The sequence below is a fragment of the Calonectris borealis genome, chromosome 4 (genome assembly GCF_964195595.1).
Source record: "Calonectris borealis chromosome 4, bCalBor7.hap1.2, whole genome shotgun sequence".
Lineage (NCBI taxonomy): Eukaryota > Metazoa > Chordata > Aves > Procellariiformes > Procellariidae > Calonectris > Calonectris borealis.
The window spans coordinates 41,487,767-41,511,094 of NC_134315.1; the positions used below are offsets into that span (position 1 = coordinate 41,487,767).

A 23,328-nucleotide genomic window follows, 5' to 3' on the forward strand; every position below is an offset into this window, starting at 1 on the left:
AAAGAAGAAAAAAAAAAAAAAAAAGACAACAAAAGAGAATCAGCAAAGCATGAAATCACCATCATTCAAATCAGTTTTTAGATCTATCAAATGGATAAATAAGTACAGGAAGCTCACACTTTTAATACATTTTACCAAACATAACTGATTAGTAAATTCTCAAATGGAGGAAAAAGAGCTGGGGCCGTGGGGGGGCAGAGGTTGGGGGGAGAAGAAGGAAATTGCCGTAAGAGATCTAAAAATACTGGCAACTCCCCCTGGCTGGCAGATAGTAAAAAGAAACACCCGAAGCAGTACCTTCAAATATCAGTACTAATAATAATCTTAAAGAACCTTGCCCCTCACTCCATTGCTTCAAAAAACATTTCTATTTAGAGATAGCCTACGAGTACTATTTACTTTATCTTGCAACTGTCTGTTTGTCTATTAATTTAGCATATTAATTTGTATTTTTTTTTAATTAGTTTGTATATTAATTGGTTTATAAGCAACCAATCTTAATTCTCCAACACAAAACTTTAAAAGCACAGACTGGATGATAGCCCAGCTCTAAAGTCACAAATGAAACCAAATGGCCTGCATTTTAGCACTCTGAACAGACTGATAGAACTTGAGAAAGTCTATTAGCAAACTGCCAAACTCAGTGGTTTTTGAATGGTTTAGAGAAAAAACAAGGGGGGGAAAAAAAAGGAGAAAGTCGGTTAAAAGAAAAAGTACAGAAGTACAGAAAGTTGATATTTCTCACAAAAAAAGTTCTCTTTCCTCACATCCTTGAGATCTGCTTGTGACTGGCTTAATCCTCTACAGTACTTCCCCAAAAGCCTCAGTAAAAGTAATGAGTTCAGCTATAAAGCCTTAAAACAGGAATTTACTGTTCAGTTTTCTGCTAGAACCTGGGAGATAATTGCCTGTCACTGCCTTCACTGAATTTCTTTTCTTGCCAGAAAACAAGTACTTTGAAGCCTACCAATCCAAGCAGTGAAGAGGCATTGCCTGATAGCCTATACATGAAGAGATATTCTCAAGATACAAAATTTTATATCATATCTTGCTGACACATGAGACTCAGACCAAAAAACCAAACACTCCAAGAATATTATGTCTAGCCTTGTCAGAAATCAAGTCTGATGGGTACTCCAGTTTGCAGCTTTGTTATTTGGTCCTACTCATTAAAGCAATGAGTCTTTTTGAAAGGAACTTCTGGACCACAGACTTCGAGTCACCATTCCCAGAGGTATTTAAGACGTGTAGACGTGGCACTTAGGGACATGGTTTAGTTGTGGACTTGGCAGTGTTAGGTTTACAGTTGGACTTGATGATCTTAAGGGTCTTTTCCAACCTAAATGATTCTATTATTCTATGATTCACTTATAGTAAAAAAAAAAACCAAAACAAAAACCCACCAGTTAAAGCTTGCACTCAGAATGGTCTCAGTTTGTTGTGTTTTTTTTTTTCCTTCTTGTGCCTCTATGGTGTCTAAATCAGCAACCTTCAAGAAGATGAAGATCTTCACGTGTGTTCTGCCCTTGTTAAAGTATTTTCTTCCTATTTAATTATTAGGTTCTTCCTCTTCAATCATTAGGTTCTGGGTTATTAGTTATGCTAAATGTAAGTACACAACACTCATTGTTAAAGGTTAGGGACAATTTAACCTCGAGCGCTTGGAAACTGAGGCAGCTATTCTCCCTGCATTACCTTACAAAGTGATCCACCCTATGGTTTTGCCAATTTAACCAGATCTCAAGACAAGTCTCAAAGGGTCTGACATAAAATTGAAGCTCTAATCTACAATGCAAATACTCATAGAAGACACTCTCACAGGAATTCATCTAATCATATAGGCTGTTTCCCAAAAGTATCAACAATCCTTTCTACACCAGACGTCTGGATGCAAAAACTGGCAACTACTGTCACTACAAACTGAATAGCTCAAGAGATCATAAAAATAACAGAGTTAAGTTAGTAGAAAATACTTCAACATCTTGGGAAGGTGAACACTGTAAAAAGTGGCACATAGCTTTTGCCGGTAGGAATTCATGACAAAACAGTTACAGAACATTTGCTATCCAGAATAAAATCAGGTATAAAAAAGTTTTAAGAGATGATAACCTAGAGCTGCAATTGGTTTAAAGAACAACTCTCAAAATTGCATATAGTATTCAAAGAACTAACGAATGTCAAAAAAAAAAAAACACCCACAAAAAACCCCATGCAAGTTACGAAGTATCTTAGCACTGTAAACACCGTGTTTGAAATGTCTAATAAAAAAGACTTTTTATTTCTTCAAATTGTATCTAGACTCTTCTGTTACATGGGATGGGGAGCAGGGGGGGAATCACACCATTATGCAGAGATGCAAAAATATTTGTCAAGGACAAATATTGCACTTCGCTATCGTGCCAGCTGTAATAGACGGGCTTCAAGCACACAGGGTACTTGCAAACGAGTGAACCGCTGAAGGAACCGCGCGTCGCGGGCCCGTTGCCCTGGGAGCCATCCAAACACCGGCAGAAAAAAAAGCGTGGCCCGGCCATGGGCAAGGCCGGCTGCGGTCCCGGGGCCGCGCCACCGAGCTGAGGCGAACTCGCAAGAGCGGGACCGGGGCCAGCTCTCCGCCCGCCCTTCCCCGTCCCTAGACCCGCCGGAGACCGGGCCTCCCCCGCCCCGCCCCGGGGCTCGCCGTCCCTGAGGAGGGGGAGGGCCCTGGGCTCGGAGCCGTCCCGCGCCGCCGGCCCCTATGGGGGGACAAACCCCTGCCCCTAGAGAGACCCTGACGCTCACCCGCGCCAACGGCCGCCCCCGCTGCGGGAATCCCCTCCCCGCCGGGCCGCCTGCCCCTCCCCGCCGGGCGCCTCGCTCTCTCTCCTCCGGAGTCCGCCGGCCCGCAGCGACTCCCAACCGGCGGCAGGCACAGACTGAATCTGCCGCCGCGCGAGCCGACAGCCGCTTCCGCTTCCCGCGCGTCCCTCCGCGGTGACGTCACTTCCAGCAACAACAGCAAACGTCAAACCTGCCAGGCAGGAGACGGGGCGGCGGCGGCAGGCTCCCTGCGTGCCCGAGGGGTCTCCCTGGCTCCCGCCGCCTCTCCCCGCCGCCGGGGGCTGCTCAGCTCCTTCCTGCCCGGCGAGGCTCACGCACCGACTCGGGCCGGGCTCGTCGCGGCGGCGGTTAGGACCCGAACTCGCACAGGTACGGGCCCCCGCGGGTTTCCTCAGCGGGGCAGGCGGGTGCGGACGGGCGGGCGGCGCATCCAATCAAGAGCCGGGGCCGTTGAGGCGGCCCAATGGTGCGCGGGGGCGGCACCCGTGGGCCAGGCCCGCCGGTGTCCGCCGAGGGGGGGGCGGCCGAAGCGTGACTCGGGGAGGCGGCGAGCAGGGCGGCTGCGGAGCCCCGCGGGGCGGCGGGAGGGCTGCCGCGGCCCTGGGCGGAGGGCGCTCCCGTCAGCTGGGGCGGCCTTGGGTGTGAGGGACCGGCTGTGCCTCTGGAACCGCCAGCGTCATTGCCTGGAGTCCAGTTTGAAAGGCTGTCGCGTTAGGGGGATCAGCAGGCCTCGGTTACGAATGCAGCCGCGGTGAACGAAGCTCCAGGGTCGATAATATCGAAGGAAGGAACATTTTCCTGTTAGGATAATTGTGGTCGTCAAGCCGCAGCTGTAGGGCTCGGTTGCTGTAAGGTGGAGGGGGTTTATATTGAGAGTGCGTGTTGTGTTTTATTTAATAAAGCAGAAGCCAGTACCAATACAGCATTAATCCAGCTTACATTTAGCTTTGAGTATCCTATCATGCTGTTCAACACCGCAGAAGAATTTATTATGCAGTAACAAAGTAACATGAAGAAGACATGATTAAAATTGAAATCAGACTCTGATAGATATCAGACAGAGGCAGAGAAGATCAGCAATTTATAAACAAGCTTGTTGTTATTTTTACTGTGGTAGTTACTACAGCCAAGCTATCAAGAGGTTTTAATTCTTAGATAAAGTTACATAATTGGAAGTTTGGAAACATACATTTGAGTGGCTTATTGTATCTGGAGATTGAAGATGTATGTTCAAAATAATTTAAAAATATAGTTCTGGACACCATTACTTACAGGGCTTTATAATAACAATGAGTTTACTCATCTTGTTTTACGAGTTCTCAAAGCATTCATCCTGGATTACTACAAAGCTGAAAGTAATTGTGTGATGTGGAAAATAAGATGTGATCTAACAAATGGCATGTAAACTGCTGAATAGCTATACACATACTAAAGCTTGTGGATTTCCAGCAGCTGGTTCTAGAATGGTTTAAATTGTCTCTCACTTTGTTTCTTCTCTGAAATTTCTTCAATTGGTACTAAAAATAGCAAATACATTTTATCATTTTTTACATTAAAAAAGACTTTTAAAACGATTTCTGCACTGATATCTTCTGTATAAGTATGCGAGTACATTATAAGAAGGCTAGTTTCTTGAACGACATAGTATTTTTTTTCTGTCTTGGAGCTTCTAGTGTTAAATAATTTAGAAGTGATTATGTTGTTGGTGATGTCTAGCAGTTAGGTTTTGTGTGGGGAGAAAAACCCTGTGAGCACCAACAAGAACTGGTAATATTCTTGTTAGCTTAGTATTCCTCAATAGAATGTATTTTGTGAACAGGAATTTCTAGCTGAATATTGCAATAAAGATACTAAACTAGCAACTAAAATTTGGATATTTGGTTTAGGGCTAAGTAGGGGAACTTGGTCCTCTGTGACCACTACCGAATTCTTTACAAGTAGTGCATGTAGAACAGAACGATAATCTGACTTTGAAGAGGTTCGAAAGATAATATAAATTGCCAGATGCTTACCTGATAGCATAAAGTTTACTTGATAACTGGCTGGGCACAGCCTTTCTATGAATTGTTTTTGATAATGCTGCTGGTCTTTCTCTCTCGTCTTTCTGGTGTATTATGATTATGAAACTTGTCACAATATGATTCCTAATGATCTTCAGAGCCTTGAATTTCCTGTTATTCCTTTTTTTTTTTCTTTTATTTAAACTATGCCCAAATAATTAGTATTTTCAGAAGATTTTTAACAGTTGGGAGTTAACAAATGTGTATAGAAATGTGGCTTTGTTATAAGATATAAACCAATGTCAGAAAATATGGCAAAAATACTAGCAAAATAAATTCCTTAATTTGTCTTACAAAAAGTTACCTCAACAAACAGATTTCTGCATTTAACAGAACTTTCCTTTCTCTCTACTTGACTTACACACTGTACATAGAATAGGTTCTCTCATTTCGTCTTTTGTAAAATGTAAGGTTTAATATTGTAATGTTGTCATATTTTTTCTTGCTGATTTCTATTACTTTAGTGGGTAAGGACTTGAAATAATGGTGAGGAATTACAAGCCCTCACTCCTGGTTCTCTCTGTCCCTGAAACTAGTGTTTTTCTGTTTCACTATTTTATCATGTTGTTTAGAGTCAATGCTATATTTTCAGGCAGATTTTATTTTTGTTTTTGCATAACAGCTACACTGAGAAAGTGTGCAGATTATATTTGAGTTACATCTACATGTGTATGTGTACATTTGCTTCTTTCAAAACCCTAAATTTTTTACATAATTGAATTAAAAGATCATTCTTATTCAGTCATTCAGATCATCTGATATCTTCCGAGAGTGAACACAGCCTCTAAATTTGAAGGTGTAATGCCATGTTGGCAGTGTTCCATTTACTCACAGGGCTAAGGTCAAGAATTGGTTGAAGCCACCCAAGATATTTAGAGGTATCTGTTTACGAAGTACTGTACTTAAGTAATTAACAAGCTCATGTACAATGCCTAGCAAAGGGAACTTTATCTTAATTGAATTCTCTAGCTAGGTGATAGCAGCCCTTTTTGAAATGTTTTATTTACTCAGAAATATTCCTTATCTGCTCTTTTCATCCCTTAGTAAAGTCTTCTCTCCTCCTTCCAGCCCTTGGCTGTTACTGCCTACCCACACAAACTGGTTTTTAGCTTGATTCTTCACAGCACATCACTGTATGCTCTGCCTGCTCAGCAGGGGCAATAGCAGCAGCAGCTGGAGTTGGAGAGGCAGGCGACTTGATGGGTTTATCCTTGTAGTCCCAAATGCCAATTCTGGCACACCTACCACTGATTCATTTAATAGCTCTTGATTTTATTGTAACAACGCTTGGTGATCTTCCTTTGGGTTGAAGGTGAGTAACTTCCTTCTCCTTGGAGAGATTTAGTTGCTCAAAACCAGAAAAAGGTGGCGCTGAGCAACTGCAGCTCTGGGAATGTCACTTTACAAAAAGTTGCTACCTCTTATTTTAATCTAGCTAGGCAATGAAAAAATAAAGGCAGCGTTCTTCATCTTGTGAAGAAATATGTTTTATTTACACCTAGAAGTTTCATAAATTAATTGCAAACACCAGCATGAATTACCAAGGCCCACTTTCATCAGACCTCTCATCCTTGTGTTGCTTCTTTTTAAATGGCAGATTGTGATATAGCTTCGTCTCATGAAGCAACTTTACCAGTAGCCCTAAGGACTTTTAAAAATTTTATGCTGGTCTCAAGAAAATGAGAATACCTTCTTTATGCATACATTCTTGCAGCCAATTGTATATCCTACACACACTTATGGTGTGACTCAGTAAGCTTTTTTTTTTTTAAACTTGCCTGATAATTTATAGCAGTTGATCATGATTTAACCTGCCTCTGTATGATAAAAAAAATTAAGCTAAATATATAACTGTACAAGAAATGAGAATAAAAATAATGATGAATTTATCTAAATCTTGCGTATTACTAAACTGAATATAATAACGTGACTACAGTTTCTTCACAACTGTGGTCTTATCTAGAAACGAATTCTTGAACTTCCCCTGAATGGATGTAGATAACTGCTTCACCAGCCAGCTGAACCTGTCTTTTGTCTACTTTCATCTTGGTTGTGCTTTTTTTTTTCTGTAATTTCTCTAATTTCTCCATTTTCTCCCCATAATCACTCATCGCATCCATGGCTTTGTTTCTTTCTGCTTATGTAGAACAGTTTCCATTTATGTCCAACCTTTAACCTTGTTAAAGCCCCATTTTTAATTCCCTGTGCTAATAGAACATAAATAATTTCAAACACATGTGAGATCCTACCAGACCAGGCCATAAGTGTTTCTTTCTTGAAAGTTAGCATTGGGAACCTGCAGATTCCTAGTATGATCACTTTAGTGACTGTCATCATAGCAAAGGTTGAAAAATAAGATAGATCACCATACATACACTACTTGTGATGGGATTAAGACAACATTCCCATACTGAACTAGTATGATTTAGCGTTCTTTAATTTTCTCTCTTGGTAAAAACAGGTGGTTACTGAAATTTGAGTTGTGGCATTCAGAAATCTTAATAACTGACTAATATTCAGGATCTGTTCTTTTTATTATCATCTGCAGCAAAGTTTGACAAAAAATAACAAACACAGTGATAATTAAGATATAGAAGCCTTATCATGAGGTTTTTATGCTGATGCAAGAAGGCTTGAAAAGATATTTTGGGTGCTCAGAAACAAGAAACTGAATCCTTAATGCATTATCATTGAAGTTGTTAAGCTTTGTCTTAATGTCAGTCACAACCTAATTTTGTGTGCTACCCACTACTCAGGCCATTTTTGTTTCTCCTTACATTTTATAGCACTTCATTGACTCTAAAGAAGCTATCTTTATTAAATTTTAAAGGAAGTCTGAAGATAGTAATTCCAAACATTCTGATGGTTAACGTTTCTTAACTGGCATAGGACATAGATAATGTTTGATACTGTTTGCAGAAGCTTATTGTTAATTTTGTAACTCTTCAAGCATGGAAATTTTGAAAAAAATCTTCTAGTTTTTTTATGGTTTTTGTTTTCAGTATTTATTCAGTTGCTCCATTAGAGACAGATTACATCATCAGCATAACTTTGACAAAACTCACTTTTTTTCTATTCAGATCAGTCCTACAATTGTATTTTTCCAGTGTGTGCTGAGTCTGTCTTACAAATACTTGTAAATAGCTGTCAACATTTGATTTGGATTTTATGTCCAGCAGGCTCGCAGATGGGTCAGGGACTCTGGAGAGTTGCTAGGAACCAGCAACTGCAACACCAAGGATACAGTGGACAAGGCTACCTTACCAGAGAACATGGTAGGAGGATAGCTACTAACAATGTTTCCAATACAAGCCATCGCAAACAAGCCCAAGGAGGCATTGACATCTACCACCTGTTGAAGACACGAAAATCTAAAGAACAAGAAGGATTCATTAACCTGGAAATGCTGCCACCAGAGCTTAGTTTTACCATTTTGTCATACCTGAATGCAACTGATCTCTGTCTAGCTTCATGTGTCTGGCAGGATCTTGCTAACGATGAGCTTCTCTGGCAAGGGTAAGCAAAAAAAAAAAAAAAATCACCTGGCCATAGTAAAAATAATTATTAGATTTTAAATTTGTCTCAACATGTGCTTTTTGTCATTCTAACTTTAGCAAAGGTTTCCTAAGTTAAATGAGATTTGACATAGGGGAAACATGAATATAGTTTAAAAATGTTTTATTGTGGATTTCTAATTACTATCAGGTATTAGTGGAGATTACTACACACACAAGTATGCTTCGTACAAGTATACATGTGTATTGCTACACCTGTTGTTTGATATATCATGGGGATAAAAACAAGGACTTGTCTTCACTTTTCTGTTAGCTCAAAGCACATCTCAAATGTTTGTATTATTACTTCTCTGAACTTCAAACAAGTATCTAGCTTGAGCAAACCAACCTATTCAGCTGAAGCTCCAGGTAGAAAGGGATGATAACTCATCTACTGTATTTGTCTTAGAGCAACTTAAGTGTATGTTTTTTGGAAGATGGTGCTGGAAGGGGGAAAGAAAACATCAGTTCTGCAAATGTGTCAAATGGAATTTCTGCAGTCTAACAGTTGAAACACATTTGTATAACATATGCAGAGTTTATATGTCCAGGAAATAAATAAAGGAACGTTCTATCAAATAAAATAGTATAAGATCAAAATTTAATTAAAAATATTTTCTTTGATATTTGGTGTTTTACAACACTAGAAAGACTCATGAAATCATACTTACCTTTAGAGTAGATGGTCAGCAGAACTTGTATCTTTTTTCACAACATATTCTTACCCCTTAACTTAACAGACAGTAAGTAGTATTACTGTAATAGTTGGGTTGTTGTTCAGGTCCTGTTTCTTTTCCTTTCATTGCGCTCTACATCTCTTACTTCCTCATCTATTTCTTTGCCCCTCTGCATTTGAATTAAGCAGCTTCCCTTCCTATCATGCTTTATGAACTCAGCCATAGGATAATGCAATTATAACTTCTTAGTCACAATTGTTCTGCTGTTGGGGACTGTTGTCTTAGCAGGAAGCAGGAATTCTAGTGAAGATCCTGCTAAGCTTCTAAGTTATGTATATCAAATAGCTTGGCAGTTGGGTAAGTATGCATTGTATTGTACTAGGTTCTTGGTATCAGAACCACACTAAATACAAATAAATTCCCTGGACCGAAGCTCGAAGATACTAGAGCGTCTTAATTATATCCAGTATATATTCTTAACATAGAAGAGGGAAAAAAATACATATTTTCCTCAGGGCTCATCCTGGGAAATAGCACAATCATTTTTAGTGAAATCTTCCCAAATGATACTCAGTTCAAAGTATACACATTGGTAGTGAAAATGTGTCCTGATTTAGCAAATTAATAAAAATCTCAAATTGCATAATCTCTGCAGACATCTTAGTCTTCAATATTCCACCTGTATTGGATGTGTTTGAGTTAAGGCTTTGGCAAGTCCTGTGGCTGCAGTTCCGAACTCAGTCCAAATAAGACCTAGGTTCCAGAACTGAAAACAAAGTCTCTCCCACGTCCTCAGTGGCTACCTGCTGGGTCCTAAGCATTTTGCCTAATTATTTACAGAACAGATGTGTTGAAACAGAACTACCAGTTCAATAAGGAATCTAGATAACACTCGGAGTGCCTAGAAAGTGAAAGTTCAAGGGAATTTCAGATGGTGTCATCAAGGAAACTGAGATGAGGGACAGAAACCAATGAAACTGAGATACGGAGTCAGGGTGAGATAGAAGGGAAAGAAACTGAGAAATGATGAAAGATACAGAGGGACGGGGCTGAATCAAATAATTAGGAGTGGTCAAGGCTGGAAAAAGGGCAGGTGGAAAAGGACAGATGGGGAAAGCAGTGAGTTAATGGCATAATTTTGTGCAGATGTGGTGTCCCACTCGCTACACAACTGGGGCACCAGAAAAGAAACACAATTTTTTAAACTGTCATACTGCTGCAGGAGAACAACTTGTCACAGTTATCCAATGTTCAGATACTAGAAGTGCCAGAGGTCTCAGCTGTGTGAATATCATTATGATGCCACCTACTGGGATATGTTTTGAGATTGCACTCAAATACACCAAAACCCGTGTGAGAAGAAAACAATAATCATATAAGTGAAGACTTTAGCAACACATATGCAAAAGGCTTAATAACTAAGTGTTACAAGCAACCTATTTCTGACTTTTCCTATAGTTTGAGTATTTGGCTTTGCAGTGTTGATTACATTTTGCTTCTAGAAAATAGATGAAATACAGAAAAGAATTTTGATAATAGACTAATTCTATTTTCTTAGGTTGTGCAAATCCACTTGGGGTCACTGTTCTATATACAATAAGAATCCGCCTCTAGGATTTTCTTTTAGAAAACTGTATATGCAGCTAGATGAGGGCAGTCTCACCTTTAATGCCAACCCTGATGAGGTAAGTGAACTGTTGCTGACAGTAATAAACAGTTAAAATAATTGTGATTGTTGTTTTATAATTATAGCCATATTAAAAGCCAGGTTTTAATAGGTGTTTGTTTTACTGTAGGAATGGTTAATACTAAGTTACAGCCCTATCCTGATCTTTTTTTGCATATGATACCTGTGCACATCATTTACATGGCTTGCCTCTTAAGTGCTCTGTACAGCGGTCTGACCTATGGATGCCAGAAATTCATAACCACGTATTGACTTAGGAATGAGGCAGAGATCCTAACTGAAGGGACAATGGTGAATTTAAAAAGGCTAATAATACGCTTACATGAATTAAAATGCTAAAATGCTTCTGCAGAGTATGAGTTTGATCCCACTTCAGTTAAAGCAGGATGAGGTATAAAGTAACACCGATTACTTCTACGACAATTACGGTTTCTTGTAAGGGATTTTTAAATATATCCACTATCAAGGAGCAAATCTTGAAGTATTATGAAAAAGATGTGCTGCTGAACTATCCTAAAGATCAGTTTCATTTGATTTCTGTGGATGTTTGTTATGCATAAACGTAATCTTTCTTTATAGTATATAACAACATATATTTATTTTCAAAAAATACCCCAGGTCAAATTTATTAATTTGTGTAACTAACTGGAAAAGTCAGTTTCTGCTTTCGCTCTGTCACCTTTCAAAGAAGAAAAGAGTTTGAGAGTAGACAGCTTTTGCCTGGGAGATATTCAATTAACACCCAAGTGACAAAGAGAGTCTTTTGTGTACAAAACCAGACTCCCGTTTCATGTTTCCTAGGAAAAGAAGGTACACAGTACCGAACAAAAAGTAGTATTAACTTCCTGCATATATTTATACATACACAAGGAAGTGATAATTGAATAAATCCAAAGTAGGAAAAGAACTAAGAGACATGAAAAGATACACTTCTAGGAGCCAACAGTTCACTCTGCTGATATGATACAGAAAACATGAACTTGTGACCACAGGGTGAAATAAATAAAGCAGTCGCATGAATCATTACAATAATGTGATTTTGTTTAAATTCTTGGTTTATCTCATATTCTGCTTGATAAAGAAACCCACTACTTTTATTAGTCACAAATTACAGTATTTTGTAATTTCTCTGCTAGAGCTCTGCCTTGAACTGTGATACACAGTGCTGAGACGTCTTATCAGCACCTTGCCACTTGAGTGATTAGCATTGATTTTCAGCAGGCTTTTAGTGAATTTAGTAATAAATGCAAAGCTTTTCAAATGAAACACAATATTTAGGTAACTTAAATGTGTTTTCAAGAATATATCAAGTTTTAATTGGTAACAGCTTTGTCCATCCAAATTTTTCTTTGTCTTTCAATTTGTTTTAACATAATTTTTCACTTACTATCTTACTTTATAATATGCTGTTATATTCCAACCTAATTTAAAGTAATCTTGGTAGGTTTAAAGCATTTGGAGCCTTCACAAAAGGCACTGAATAAAAAATTTGTTATTTTTAAAGGAAATTAAGATCTACAAATTAGAGCTACCTTATAGTATACCTAAATTAGGTATTAAATTTATTATGCTACACTTACTTCTTCTGGGTTCATTATGATTATATTGTACGGTAGTAGTACAAACAGTCTGCTTCAGGCCTAGTGAGAGATGAGAACCTCAGGATATCTCCTAAGGGCTTCTGTTCCTCTCTCCCTGTGGAGCACCATAGCCTGGTAGGAATCATTGAGGGCCTGAGTTTCAGGAGAATTCACAAATACTATTGCTTTTATTGTTTACGACTGTGATATTGGCAGAATTATTATTCTAAGGACACTGTAACTGGAATATATGATATGACATTCCACTATTACAAATTGCATCTCCGAATTTCCTGCCAAACTCTGCTTTACATTTGATAACAGACCTGATCAAATTACTATAAAAATAGGAATACTTACAGCCACAGGAGCAAGATTCTCCAAAGGACACCGCCCATGTCATGAAAATGGGTAACCAGGCTCCACAGCAACAGCTCCAGAGCTAGCGGTGGCTCACGGGGTAGGGAAGAGCATCTACACACTTTGTGGTAGGATTCTCTGGTTAGCCATTGTTGTGTGCATGGTGTTGTGATATCTGCTGTAATTTAATGTATTGATCGTGTGCATGAGCTTGCATAATTCATAGCAGGTGCTCACATTCTGCTGAAAGGATGTGCCTAATCACACTACACGTAATCGGAAAAAACACTTCAGTGCATGTTTGGTTTCTCATTATTTTTTGTTTGTTGTTTATGGGGTTTTTTTTTCATATGGCAGCACCATTGTAGCCAAGATTTTGTAACTTGGTTTTTGTTTCTTTGGGAGAGGGGGTGGTTTAGTGTTAGTATTAATACTTGAATATGAATATTATGTTGTTTAATCTGCCTACATGGTCTCTGCTGTATTTTATTCTAAAGAGTGTATGGTGTATGTGAAATGTTTCTCGTGCAGTGCTCATTTTGTATCTCATATGCTTATGACTCAGAATTTGTAAGCAACCAGAAGTTATTTCCCACTGTTTTGTATATGGTTTCTAACTCCCTACAAAATATTTTGTCAAGTTTATTACATGGAGCTATACTATGTAGTTAAAATTGGAACTGAAGGTGGAAAAGAGAATCTTTTGGTCAGGAAAGATGTAATTTTTGTTTCATCCTTATTGATTCTAACTGATTCTGTTTAATAGCATTTATTTTTATGGAAATTTTTTCTATTGGAATCTGGACTGTACCGAAACTCTCAGACTTTAATGAGGTCAGGGTTTCCTTTATGTAGCATAATAACAATAAAGTACAGTAAGACAGTGCTTATACTAAGCCTGGCTTTCCATTCTTCTGATTGTTTCATTCATTACCAAATGCCCTTAGTTTTTGCCAGGGAGGTCAGGCTTTTGACCTTTTCTTGATTATAAATGAATTGTTAACCACTTGCATAAAGTTACCTTACCTGACTTTGAATTACAGATAGTCTAGATGATGGAATATTTACTGTGCTGTATATTTCTAACCAAATTTTTTGAAAACTTACCCTGTTTCATAGTAATCTACTAAGCAAGCCAATTTTGAGATGCATTGATTTATCTGTCTGAAGAATATTAAAAGTATGTGTATGTTGTAGAAGGAAGAAGTTATTTTGTGTGATTTATCTAAAAAGTTGGAATGGACCAGACAGCTGAAACCTTTTGAAAACTCTACACTAAAGTCAGAGAACTTTAATCCTGTAAATTATTATTTATGGATTCTGTGTAACATGAAAAATATTTCTACGTTCTACTTGTGATTTCTGCCATCATAAGTGTGTATCACTGAGATTGTATTTTAAAGACATACAGTGAAAGAGATGCTGTTTGAAATTTATGTTCTATATTGTGTCCACATTTGTCACCAAATGACTTGATTCGTAACTTAGGAAAAGAATCTTAAAAATTTCTATTACAAAATACAACATCAGTACTGTGCATTTTGTTCCAGAAGATGCACCATGAAATATATTAAGATATTGCATTTCCCTAGAAAAATGGGAATAATAATACCATACATGTCTAATTACTATTTACTAATAATGTTAATGTTACCTAGAAGCCCCAATTAGAAATTGAGACCCTACTATGCCAGATACTGTATATACAGAATAAAATTACGGTCACTGCCCCCAAAGAATCTATCTAAATAATTAAGCTAGTATTTAAACTTGAATTCCTATATTTCCTCAGCTTTTATTTAAGAACGTTTTAATTTGGTTAGTGATCAAAATCGTCTTTTTTTAATACAGTACAGACTAGAAAGAAATCAGTATTTTATGTTGATACTTACGTAGTCCTACCAAAATGTAAAAGCATATAACTCACAGAATTATAATCACCTAAAAATATTAATGTTAATATGCTGCTAGTGATGTCCTTAGTCACCTTTTAAAACTATTTAAGCTAAACAAATAGAGCATGTGTACAACCATTTATTTATTTGAAATTTCAAATATTAAGTGAAATTTATATTGACAAATGTATTTGTCATATATTTTCCTGCACTACTTTTAATTGCGCATTAGGTAAAAAGCTTCATTGTCTCCCAACTCTGATTTTGCAAACAATTCCATTTAAATATCAAAAAGAGAAATCATGTATATGTGTAGAAAAATACTGATTCCAAAATTTCTATGCCATTAACTTAGAATATGTCTGGTTTGTTTTGTATGCATATCTAAACAGAGATTTCAAAGGCAACTACAAAAGTTTTAATGTTGACTGCTCTACTGAAATGTTTTGAAAGTACTCTTAGCAGAGAAGAAAATCAATGCAGAAATGACGCCAATACTGAAAAAGAAAACTTTTCGATTTTAGATGTCCTGTATGGATATAAATGAATGGAAAGGCTCTTGCGAACAGGTAGAAAGCAAGCTAGGAGTGTCAGTAATAGAACAAGTTGGCAAAACAAGCATCGTGTGACTGGAAAAAAAAGGCGCAACTGTAAAAAATAACATATTGAAATACAGTGAATGACTTTTCTTGTTACTATTAGTCTATAATTATGATTGTTATTTGCATATATAATTTAAATCACTTTCATACATTAAGATTTTATCCAGAGCTGTTTGAAATTCAGTGGTAACATTCCTGCCCCAAAGGCAAGATACCCTTTAAGACATCTTTCCTAATTCTCTAATACTAAGAACGTTATAGTGACAAGCAAGCTCCTCATATAAGTTAGGCAGACACAGAGCTATGGAAATCTTGGCTGTTGTACTGTTCACCTAACTACTCTTCCACTAAATCAGAATCAGAAGAACGTACGATGTGTGCTCATCCTGCAGTGTTTCCTAAGCGCTAAAAAGACTTCTTCAGACCTGGTGGATAGTGGCACAGCTCTGCCTACCTGACTTCAGTCAAATGTTTCCTAAGAGAATCACCAGATGACTGATAAATAATCTTAGCATAGATTTTAACGGTGTGTAGAACTACTTATTTCAGCTAGTATACCTGCCACAAGCGACCATTTTAGCTACCAAAAGTGATTTATTTGAAGTGTGGGTTCTGAGAGGAATTCCAGGCAGTGTTTACAGTGTTACAAAAAGCAGATTCGATGTCATGCCATAAATCTTGTAAATAATTTTCATTTGCTGTAAGCCAAAATTTAAGAACTTTAAACAGGTTTCTATTGTTGCAAAGTATTTGTGGTTGCTTAGGAAGAAATACAAAGCAACTAAAAATGATGGCATGTGCTGAAATATATTTTATTTATACCCTGTTTATTTGTGAAGGAGATGAGGAAAATGAATAACGAGTGCATTCACAGAGAAAGATATTGTCAAGCATTATGTGTGGTGGGAGGAGAGAGAGGGAACTAGACATAGGAAATAAAAACGCTTTGCAAAAAACTTGGTAGCCCATCAGGTGAAGATCATCCTACATTGAGCTGAAATGTACTGCATGAAGGAAATTACTTATGGCATTTACTGTCACAGAGAAACCAACCCATTGTCTGTCTTAAAGGAGGTGTTATTTTCATCCTGCCTCATCTATGACGTGCCAGGTATTTTCTGGATATGTTGTTTGTTAAATAATTGCAGGAGGAACACTACTGGGACTTCCTCGCCAGGCTTCAGTTTGTATTACCTTAAGCAAATAGTTATTACTGAAGCAAATGCATAAGTCTCATTAAGTCAGGATATATGTAAAGGAGATGTTCTGCTAGTCTTGTATAAATTGCCAAAATACTTTAAGAATTAATATGCAGTTGATGTTCATTTTGATCTCCCATTTTTAGTTTCCTATTTAGCTCTAATTCAAGAAAGTATTTAACCTTATGTTGTCCATCCATATTATGACAAACTTAAATATGATCAATTTGGACTTAAATGCAAGTTTATAGTGCAATACATGTTTCATTACGATCCTAAATAAAGGTTGCTCTTAAAATTGAGGCCTAAAATTGCTAGGGTTTTTTTTTTTCTTACCTGTATAAAACCTTTATATTTTTATTTATTTTATAAAACATTGTTTTAATAAAAAAAAAAAGTATGCTGATTAACTGCTATTTTCTATAAATATATAAGCAAAAATTATGGACTGGTAAAAACAGCTAGATAATATTACAGGTGTTCGTTGGCTTTTCACTTGTGTTACCGATATCTAAGCATATATTCTAATTTATTTTTTCCTTGATATAACTGAGGCTTTGCTTTACTAATCCACTTCATAAAACAACTTTCCAAACCTGCACTCAGTCCTTTATTTCTTTTTTAAGCAAAATTGAAAAGCGCTGGGAAGTTAGTTTATACACTGAATGACAGGTTGCCCCTACATCTTTATAGATGTAATGTAAACTAAAAGGGCAGACTTGCAAAATATTGTGAAGTCTGATATCAGAAGATTTATGAAAAAAAGATTTCAGAAGTATTTTAAAGGTGATTTAAGTTGTGGCCTTAGTACATTATCCTATGCAGAAATGCACTGTCCTACACATTTTATATTATTTCAACATTATGGTATAGTCAAGAGATACTGTACTTAAGTATTGTAACCAGTTGGTTAGTTATTCTCAGGTTTAGATTTCTGTTGTTGAAACATATGAAGATTTTTAAAATCCATTAAGTTGGTTTTGATTTCTTAGGTCATAAGGAAAATAGTTTTATGATTTGGGATATTTCAATGAATGGAAAGAATCCAGAATATCTCTGAAATATTTTTAAATGAAATTTGGCATGTGTATTCTATAAGAAATGTGTGCTTGGCAAAGTGTGGAAAATTCTGGAAATCATAATATGAATATAAAATATACACAATTGTTCTATCTTTTTAAACTTTTTTTTTTATGTTAGGCACTGTTCTTATTTATGTGTATGCATATTTATATATGTTGATATTTACCTATGCTTTGAAATCAGCGTGCTTGTGTTTATTTGCATTATTACACATTTAAACAAATGCATTTAATGCATCTATTTGAATGTGATACATCATATACATGTGAGAATATCAGTGTTTTAATGAAAGATATTAAAGACTAAACACATTATGGCTAAGATTTTCTTATTTACAAAAGTTAGGAAATTAAAAGTTATGGTCCCCACAGCATTTTAAATACAATTACAAAAGTATAAAAATGAAAATACTAGTCTACACTGTAAATAAGTTATTAAAGAACGATCATGCTCATTATGGGGTTCATAATTCTAAATTTCCTACCGTGACTATATGTAAAATCTCAACCATAACAATAAATTGTTTCTTTGCGTTTCATTTATAATTTTAGAGTGTACTGTGCATGTTGAAATGTGATTTGGAGGAAGAGGAATCATTCTGAAAAACAAACCAACTAATTAGTAGGATTATATTCCTACATTGCTAAGTACAATACTTGTTGCTGAACACATTATGAAGATTAAACATATTTATACATACATGTATTTTATCTCAGGGAGTCAACTACTTTATGTCCAAGGGCATACTAGACGATTCGCCGAAAGAAATAGCTAAGTTTATCTTTTGCACAAGAACATTAAATTGGAAGAAGCTGAGAATCTATCTTGATGAAAGGTAATTTGAATTTTTCTTGAGGCATTTCCTATTAATTTTCAATGTACAGCACCATTCAACAATATTTTGCTTGTATTGATGTAATTTTAAAGATGTAAAAATGCAAGAAAATGCAACTAAGTAATGCTGCTGCTAAATCTGAACAGTTATTCAGTTCAAGTATTTATGTGACTGTAACACACTTTATAAGAACCCCTGAAAATACCACCTATAACTAGTAAATCTCACATCCTGTGCTTTTTCTGCATTTTTGCAGTTCTGGGCATAAATTATTTTGAAGTTATAGTGAGCATTTAAACTGCACAGGATAATATTTGTGCTGTATGACATTCAGATTTTATAGATATTTTGATGCTCTTTTTGACTTGAGATTTCTCTTTTTCCTATCTAGTACGGGTTAAGCAGTTATCACTTTACCAAGTGATGATAGCTTTTTAACTACTGTTGAATCATGGTTATTCAACATTATTTGGTTGTCTGATATTTCTCAAATGGAAGTCACACCCACCTCCTAAGATGCAACAGAGCATCCTCTTGGAGACAGCATGAGCTGCAGTAGGGAACACTCTCCCTGCTGTAGCATGCTCTTCTACCTGCACAATGCTTTCTCTTGCCCTCCAGGATACCTTCAGGTTGGGGTAGTGCAGTATCAGGAAAGAGGAGCACCAACACGTTCAAGCGAAGTTGAAGGAGGAGGAGAATAATAACTGGACCTAAATAGGAAGAGCAGAGGGACAGCAGCACTTCTAGCAGGCATCCGCTCCTGCTTCTCATCCTCCTCAGCCTGTACCACTCAAGGAATAAAACAAGTCATTCTGTAGTGTTATCACCACTGACAATCCTGTGCTGTAAAACTTCAGATTATCAATTTTTTTGGCAATAGAAAAAATACAAAACCATTTAATGGATGGGATTGCAAGTTAATATTAGCAACTCCTACTGCCATTCATCTTCCCTTCGTAAACAGAGTGTAATCAAGCACTAAAAATAAAAAGTAGGTTTATATGTTGAAACTCCCCTCTTAGTACTGAAATGTTTAATAAAAAGGAGAAACATACGAGAATATTCTGTGGTTCACTTCAAATTTGCTTCCAAATTTCCTTCAGACGTCTTTTGCACATCTGTTCATGTAGGCTAGTCTGAATCCTTTAGATGTTTCTATGTTCAGCTTGGGAGCATCACACCCTGATGGACTTAGACTTTAAAGGGGGTTTGTGAGCAAATTTTGTCTAACTTAAGCCTGGTTTTAACAAGATACTCCTGTAACAGCTTCTAGTTAGGCACCAAAATGTGTGACACACATGAATCTATTCCCTTTACTGTCCTTTTTAATGGCTTTGTCAGATAGTTGAAAGGAAGCGAAGCCTCTACGTAGACTATGATCGAATATGCATATAAAGAAACTTAGAATTCTGGTTAATGTATATTTTCATAGTATTTGGTTACTATTGTAAGTGTCTGAAGAACGTGTTTCTATTGTCTTTGTGCTGTTAGTGATAATTTTCTGTGTATTTCGGCAAAAAACAAAGCTCATAAACTATTCTAAAGCTTTCATTTTTATTTTTAAAACCTACATTTTCATATTTAAACAGTTAAAAGAAACTTCTCTAATTATGTGGGATTTTATTCTATCAGGCGAGATGTTTTGGATGACCTTGTGACGCTGCACAACTTCAGAAATCAGTTCTTGCCAAATGCACTGAGGGAGTTCTTCAGACACATTCATGCTCCTGAGGAGCGTGGGGAGTACCTTGAGACTCTCATAACAAAGTTCTCACACAGATTCTGTGCTTGTAACCCTGATTTGATGAGAGAGCTTGGCCTTAGCCCCGGTAAGCAAAAAAGAGCTTTGATTCAGTGGATCAGTCTTTGTATTTCTGGATGATGCTACTGTTCTTGATAGTTTTAAAATCAGCACCTAAACAGAATAATTTCAGAAATTATTTCTGAAAGTACAAACATGGCTTGGGAGGGTTCAGTATACAGGCATCATCCCACTCGCGTTGAAAAAAAAAAAACAAAAATAACATACAGATTCTTCTCTTAGACCTAGCTGATAAGTGGGTTTTATCTTCATGTTATCTTTCCTTCACTTTTGTCTATGCTTAAGGTCTGTACTATCTCTAAGTTCCCTCTTGCAAAGATTTATACACTTAACATTTTACCTTGTGGATAGTCCCACAGAAATGAGAGGGAATTTTGGGCCTCCCTCAAGTTAACAAGCATTTCTAATAGGTTGGGGGAAGCCAGTTTTCAGCAGTGGGACTGCTTGCGTATTTAAAGATAAGCTTTAGCGAGATGTTGGCCTTAGTTTACAAAAGCTTCAAGAATCTGTTTAAATGAATGTGCGTAAAGCCCTTAGTGACTTTTGGATAACGTAGAAATATTAAGAGATTTGTAAATGCTCATTTGGCAATGTGCTGACATTATTACTGTGAAAATTGCTATATTAAATTTTATTTCACTGGCATTTCACTCACCCTTTTGAGTTGTTATATATGTGTGTATATATATAATTATAAGCCCAGATGATGAAGACCATAAGGTTCTTGGACAGGGAACAATATTTTTAATGACCACAGTTTCCTTTTTAAATTTTTTTTTTATTCTCTCTTGTCTAGATGCAGTTTATGTACTGTGTTACTCTTTGATTCTACTTTCCATTGACCTAACAAGCCCTCACGTGAAGAACAAAATGTCAAAGAGGGAATTCATCCGAAATACACGACGAGCTGCACAGAATATCAGTGAAGATTTTGTAGGGCACCTTTATGACAACATCTACCTTATTGGCCATGTGGCTGCCTAAAAGCACAATTTGCTAGCACTTAAAATTTGTAATTTTCAAAAACTACATCAATTCAAGAAATTAATTATTTTGTAGAGAAGGGGGTTATTTTAGTGCTGGTCATTCTAACCTCTGTATGCAATCAAAGTTTGTGTGTGTAAGTGTGTGTATGTGTAAACTACCTTTTCTATCTATTTACCGTGGGAACGGAAGGATTTCGAGATTTGTTTTTCATAATTTTTTTTTAGTTTTGCACAAAACAATGCCATTAGTCTGACACAGCCATTTACAAATGTTAAACTGACATTACGGTCTAAGCTGACAAAGTGGTGAATTTGTGCATTAGATCTGCTTGGAACTTTAATAAGTTCATTCTTTTTAGAATACCATGTAATGTGTATATATTTAACTAAAGAGATTTATAATCATAATTATTTTATTGTAAAATATTTTAACTAAAATTTCTCCTTTTATCTCTTAAAATACTGTTGTACTTCTTTCTTTTGCATTTTTTTACAATGCTGACTACCTCAGATACATAAGTTAGAGAAACATTGGTCTGAATACTACAATAAAGTTTATTCTAGGAGATGACAGAACACTTGTAAAATATCTAAGCTGATATTTAATACTATATTGACTAACTTGAATGAGCATATTGCCAATCCGCTATTCACTCATTTTTAAAGAAGATTGCAACCTCTATTTTAGATGAACCCTAATGTCATACAGGGATAGCCTAGGGAAATCGTGCAGTTTATATAGAGAGAGCTAACCTATATTGCAGACACTAGTTATTGGGGACATAGGACAACTACAGTTATCTATTCAGCATGGTAAGCAAGGAAAAATCTCAACAGGGAAAGTGGTAGGGGTGGCTAACGTGTTGCTGCTTTCAACTGCTTCCCTCAGTCTAGAAGTGTCAATGATGGAAATGCCTAGGCAAATATATACCAGATGACTCATTAGCAAAACTGTTAAAAACTGACTGTGCAAGATTAGAGCAGTGACTGTGCAGGATTGGAGAGCCATTTCAGACTCTCATACTGAATTACTCTTTCTAAATCTGTCATGTAGCTAGATTTTAAATAGTCCTAGATTTATGAAAATACTTCACGAATGGTTTCAGTCGGGTTGTGTCTTACATTTTCTGAAGTGTGTAGAATATTAGCAGTGCAACTGCTGTGCATGTGCAGGAATTGAATGAGGATTTGCCTGGTCTTTGTTCAGGTAACTCGTAGAGGAGTGCTTTCTTAAATTGGCATAACATGTAGTTGAAATCAGAGCTGTTCCTGATGATGTTTGTTTATATAATATTCAGCTATCGCTAGCATCTGGATTCATCATGGTAACAAGTAGATTTATCCTTTTTCCCTTCCACACCGTGAGGTAGGAAGATATTCTTAGTTCTGTTTTACAGATTAATCTGATTTTTTTATGTAGGAAGCCTATGGCAGAACCAGGAATTGAATGGAGGTCGTACTCCTCATAGGCACATGCTTTGCCTGCAGTGCTGCTTTCAGTTTGGAACCTAGGGGGTGTTACATTTGTCTTAGATATGAGAAGAGTGATGACAATGACAGTCCACATAAGGGCTACATAAATGACAGGGAGAAAAAAATGTAGCTACTGCTGTTATTTCAAGTGTTTAGTTTTGGTTTTAGCTGTGGTCCACATGCAAATATGCACCCAGAAAAAGTTGTATTTTTTTTTATTACGTTACCTTTAATCAAGTGTAAATGCCGTTTGTATTTGTGTAGCATACACAGCCAAAGCCAGGAGCCAGCTGTATTGGAGCTATCTTCCAGACAGATTTTACAGTATCGCTCCCCACTCCCCCCTCTCAGGATAACTTCTCATCACTTCACCCTGTGTCATTTCATGTATTTCAGAAAGCTCAAGGATGCACTCTGCAGTGGTCAATTAATCTCAAACACAAATAAGGAGTATATAGTACATTGGGGAGCTTTGTTTAAGGCACAGGTATCTGGTCCTGTTAAAAAAAAAAAAAAAAAGTTGGAAAACTTTTAGCATGACCTCTAAAAACAACACTAAAGGATAAGTGTTTCTGTGCTCCTTAAAGTGATCTTACATGAAGACTGCAGAATATGGCTTTCTAGAAAAAAATTGTCAGATGTTACACACTTAAAAAGAAAAATTCAGTAAATTTTGAAATTACAACTAATCT

At 36.8% G+C, this 23,328-nt stretch overlaps 2 protein-coding genes across 13 annotated transcripts in view; one reads left to right on the plus strand and one right to left on the minus strand.

The window, feature by feature from the left end:
• CEP44 (centrosomal protein 44) overlaps positions 1-3,246 on the minus strand; it is a 19,817-nt gene extending 16,571 nt beyond the window's left edge. For 4 of the 9 annotated variants that reach the window (XR_012673514.1, XM_075149316.1, XM_075149317.1 and 1 more), the window contains exons 1-2: positions 2,782-2,887; positions 1,404-1,602 (exon numbers count right to left, since the gene is read on the minus strand). The gene's annotated coding sequence lies outside the window, so the exon portion shown is untranslated. Of the gene's footprint in view, positions 1-1,403; positions 1,603-2,781; positions 2,959-3,010 lie in introns of those variants that run through there. The other 5 variants (XM_075149313.1, XM_075149314.1, XM_075149319.1 and 2 more) reach the window with 5 other exon arrangements.
• FBXO8 (F-box protein 8) lies at positions 3,012-21,623 on the plus strand. Of its 4 annotated transcripts, none has more exons than XM_075149322.1 (7): positions 3,104-3,189; positions 5,949-6,192; positions 8,057-8,396; positions 10,670-10,796; positions 18,234-18,352; positions 19,988-20,184; positions 20,974-21,623. In XM_075149322.1, exons 3-7 carry the CDS (start codon positions 8,068-8,070, stop codon positions 21,159-21,161), a joined length of 960 nt encoding a protein of 319 aa, XP_075005423.1. In that variant the 5' UTR covers positions 3,104-3,189; positions 5,949-6,192; positions 8,057-8,067; the 3' UTR covers positions 21,162-21,623. The 4 variants fall into 4 exon arrangements, with proteins under 4 accessions (XP_075005422.1, XP_075005421.1, XP_075005423.1 ...); XM_075149323.1 differs by having other exon boundaries at positions 8,060-8,396; XM_075149321.1 differs by lacking the exon at positions 5,949-6,192 and having other exon boundaries at positions 3,012-3,189; positions 8,060-8,396.
• The last annotated feature ends 1,705 nt before the right edge of the window (positions 21,624-23,328 follow it).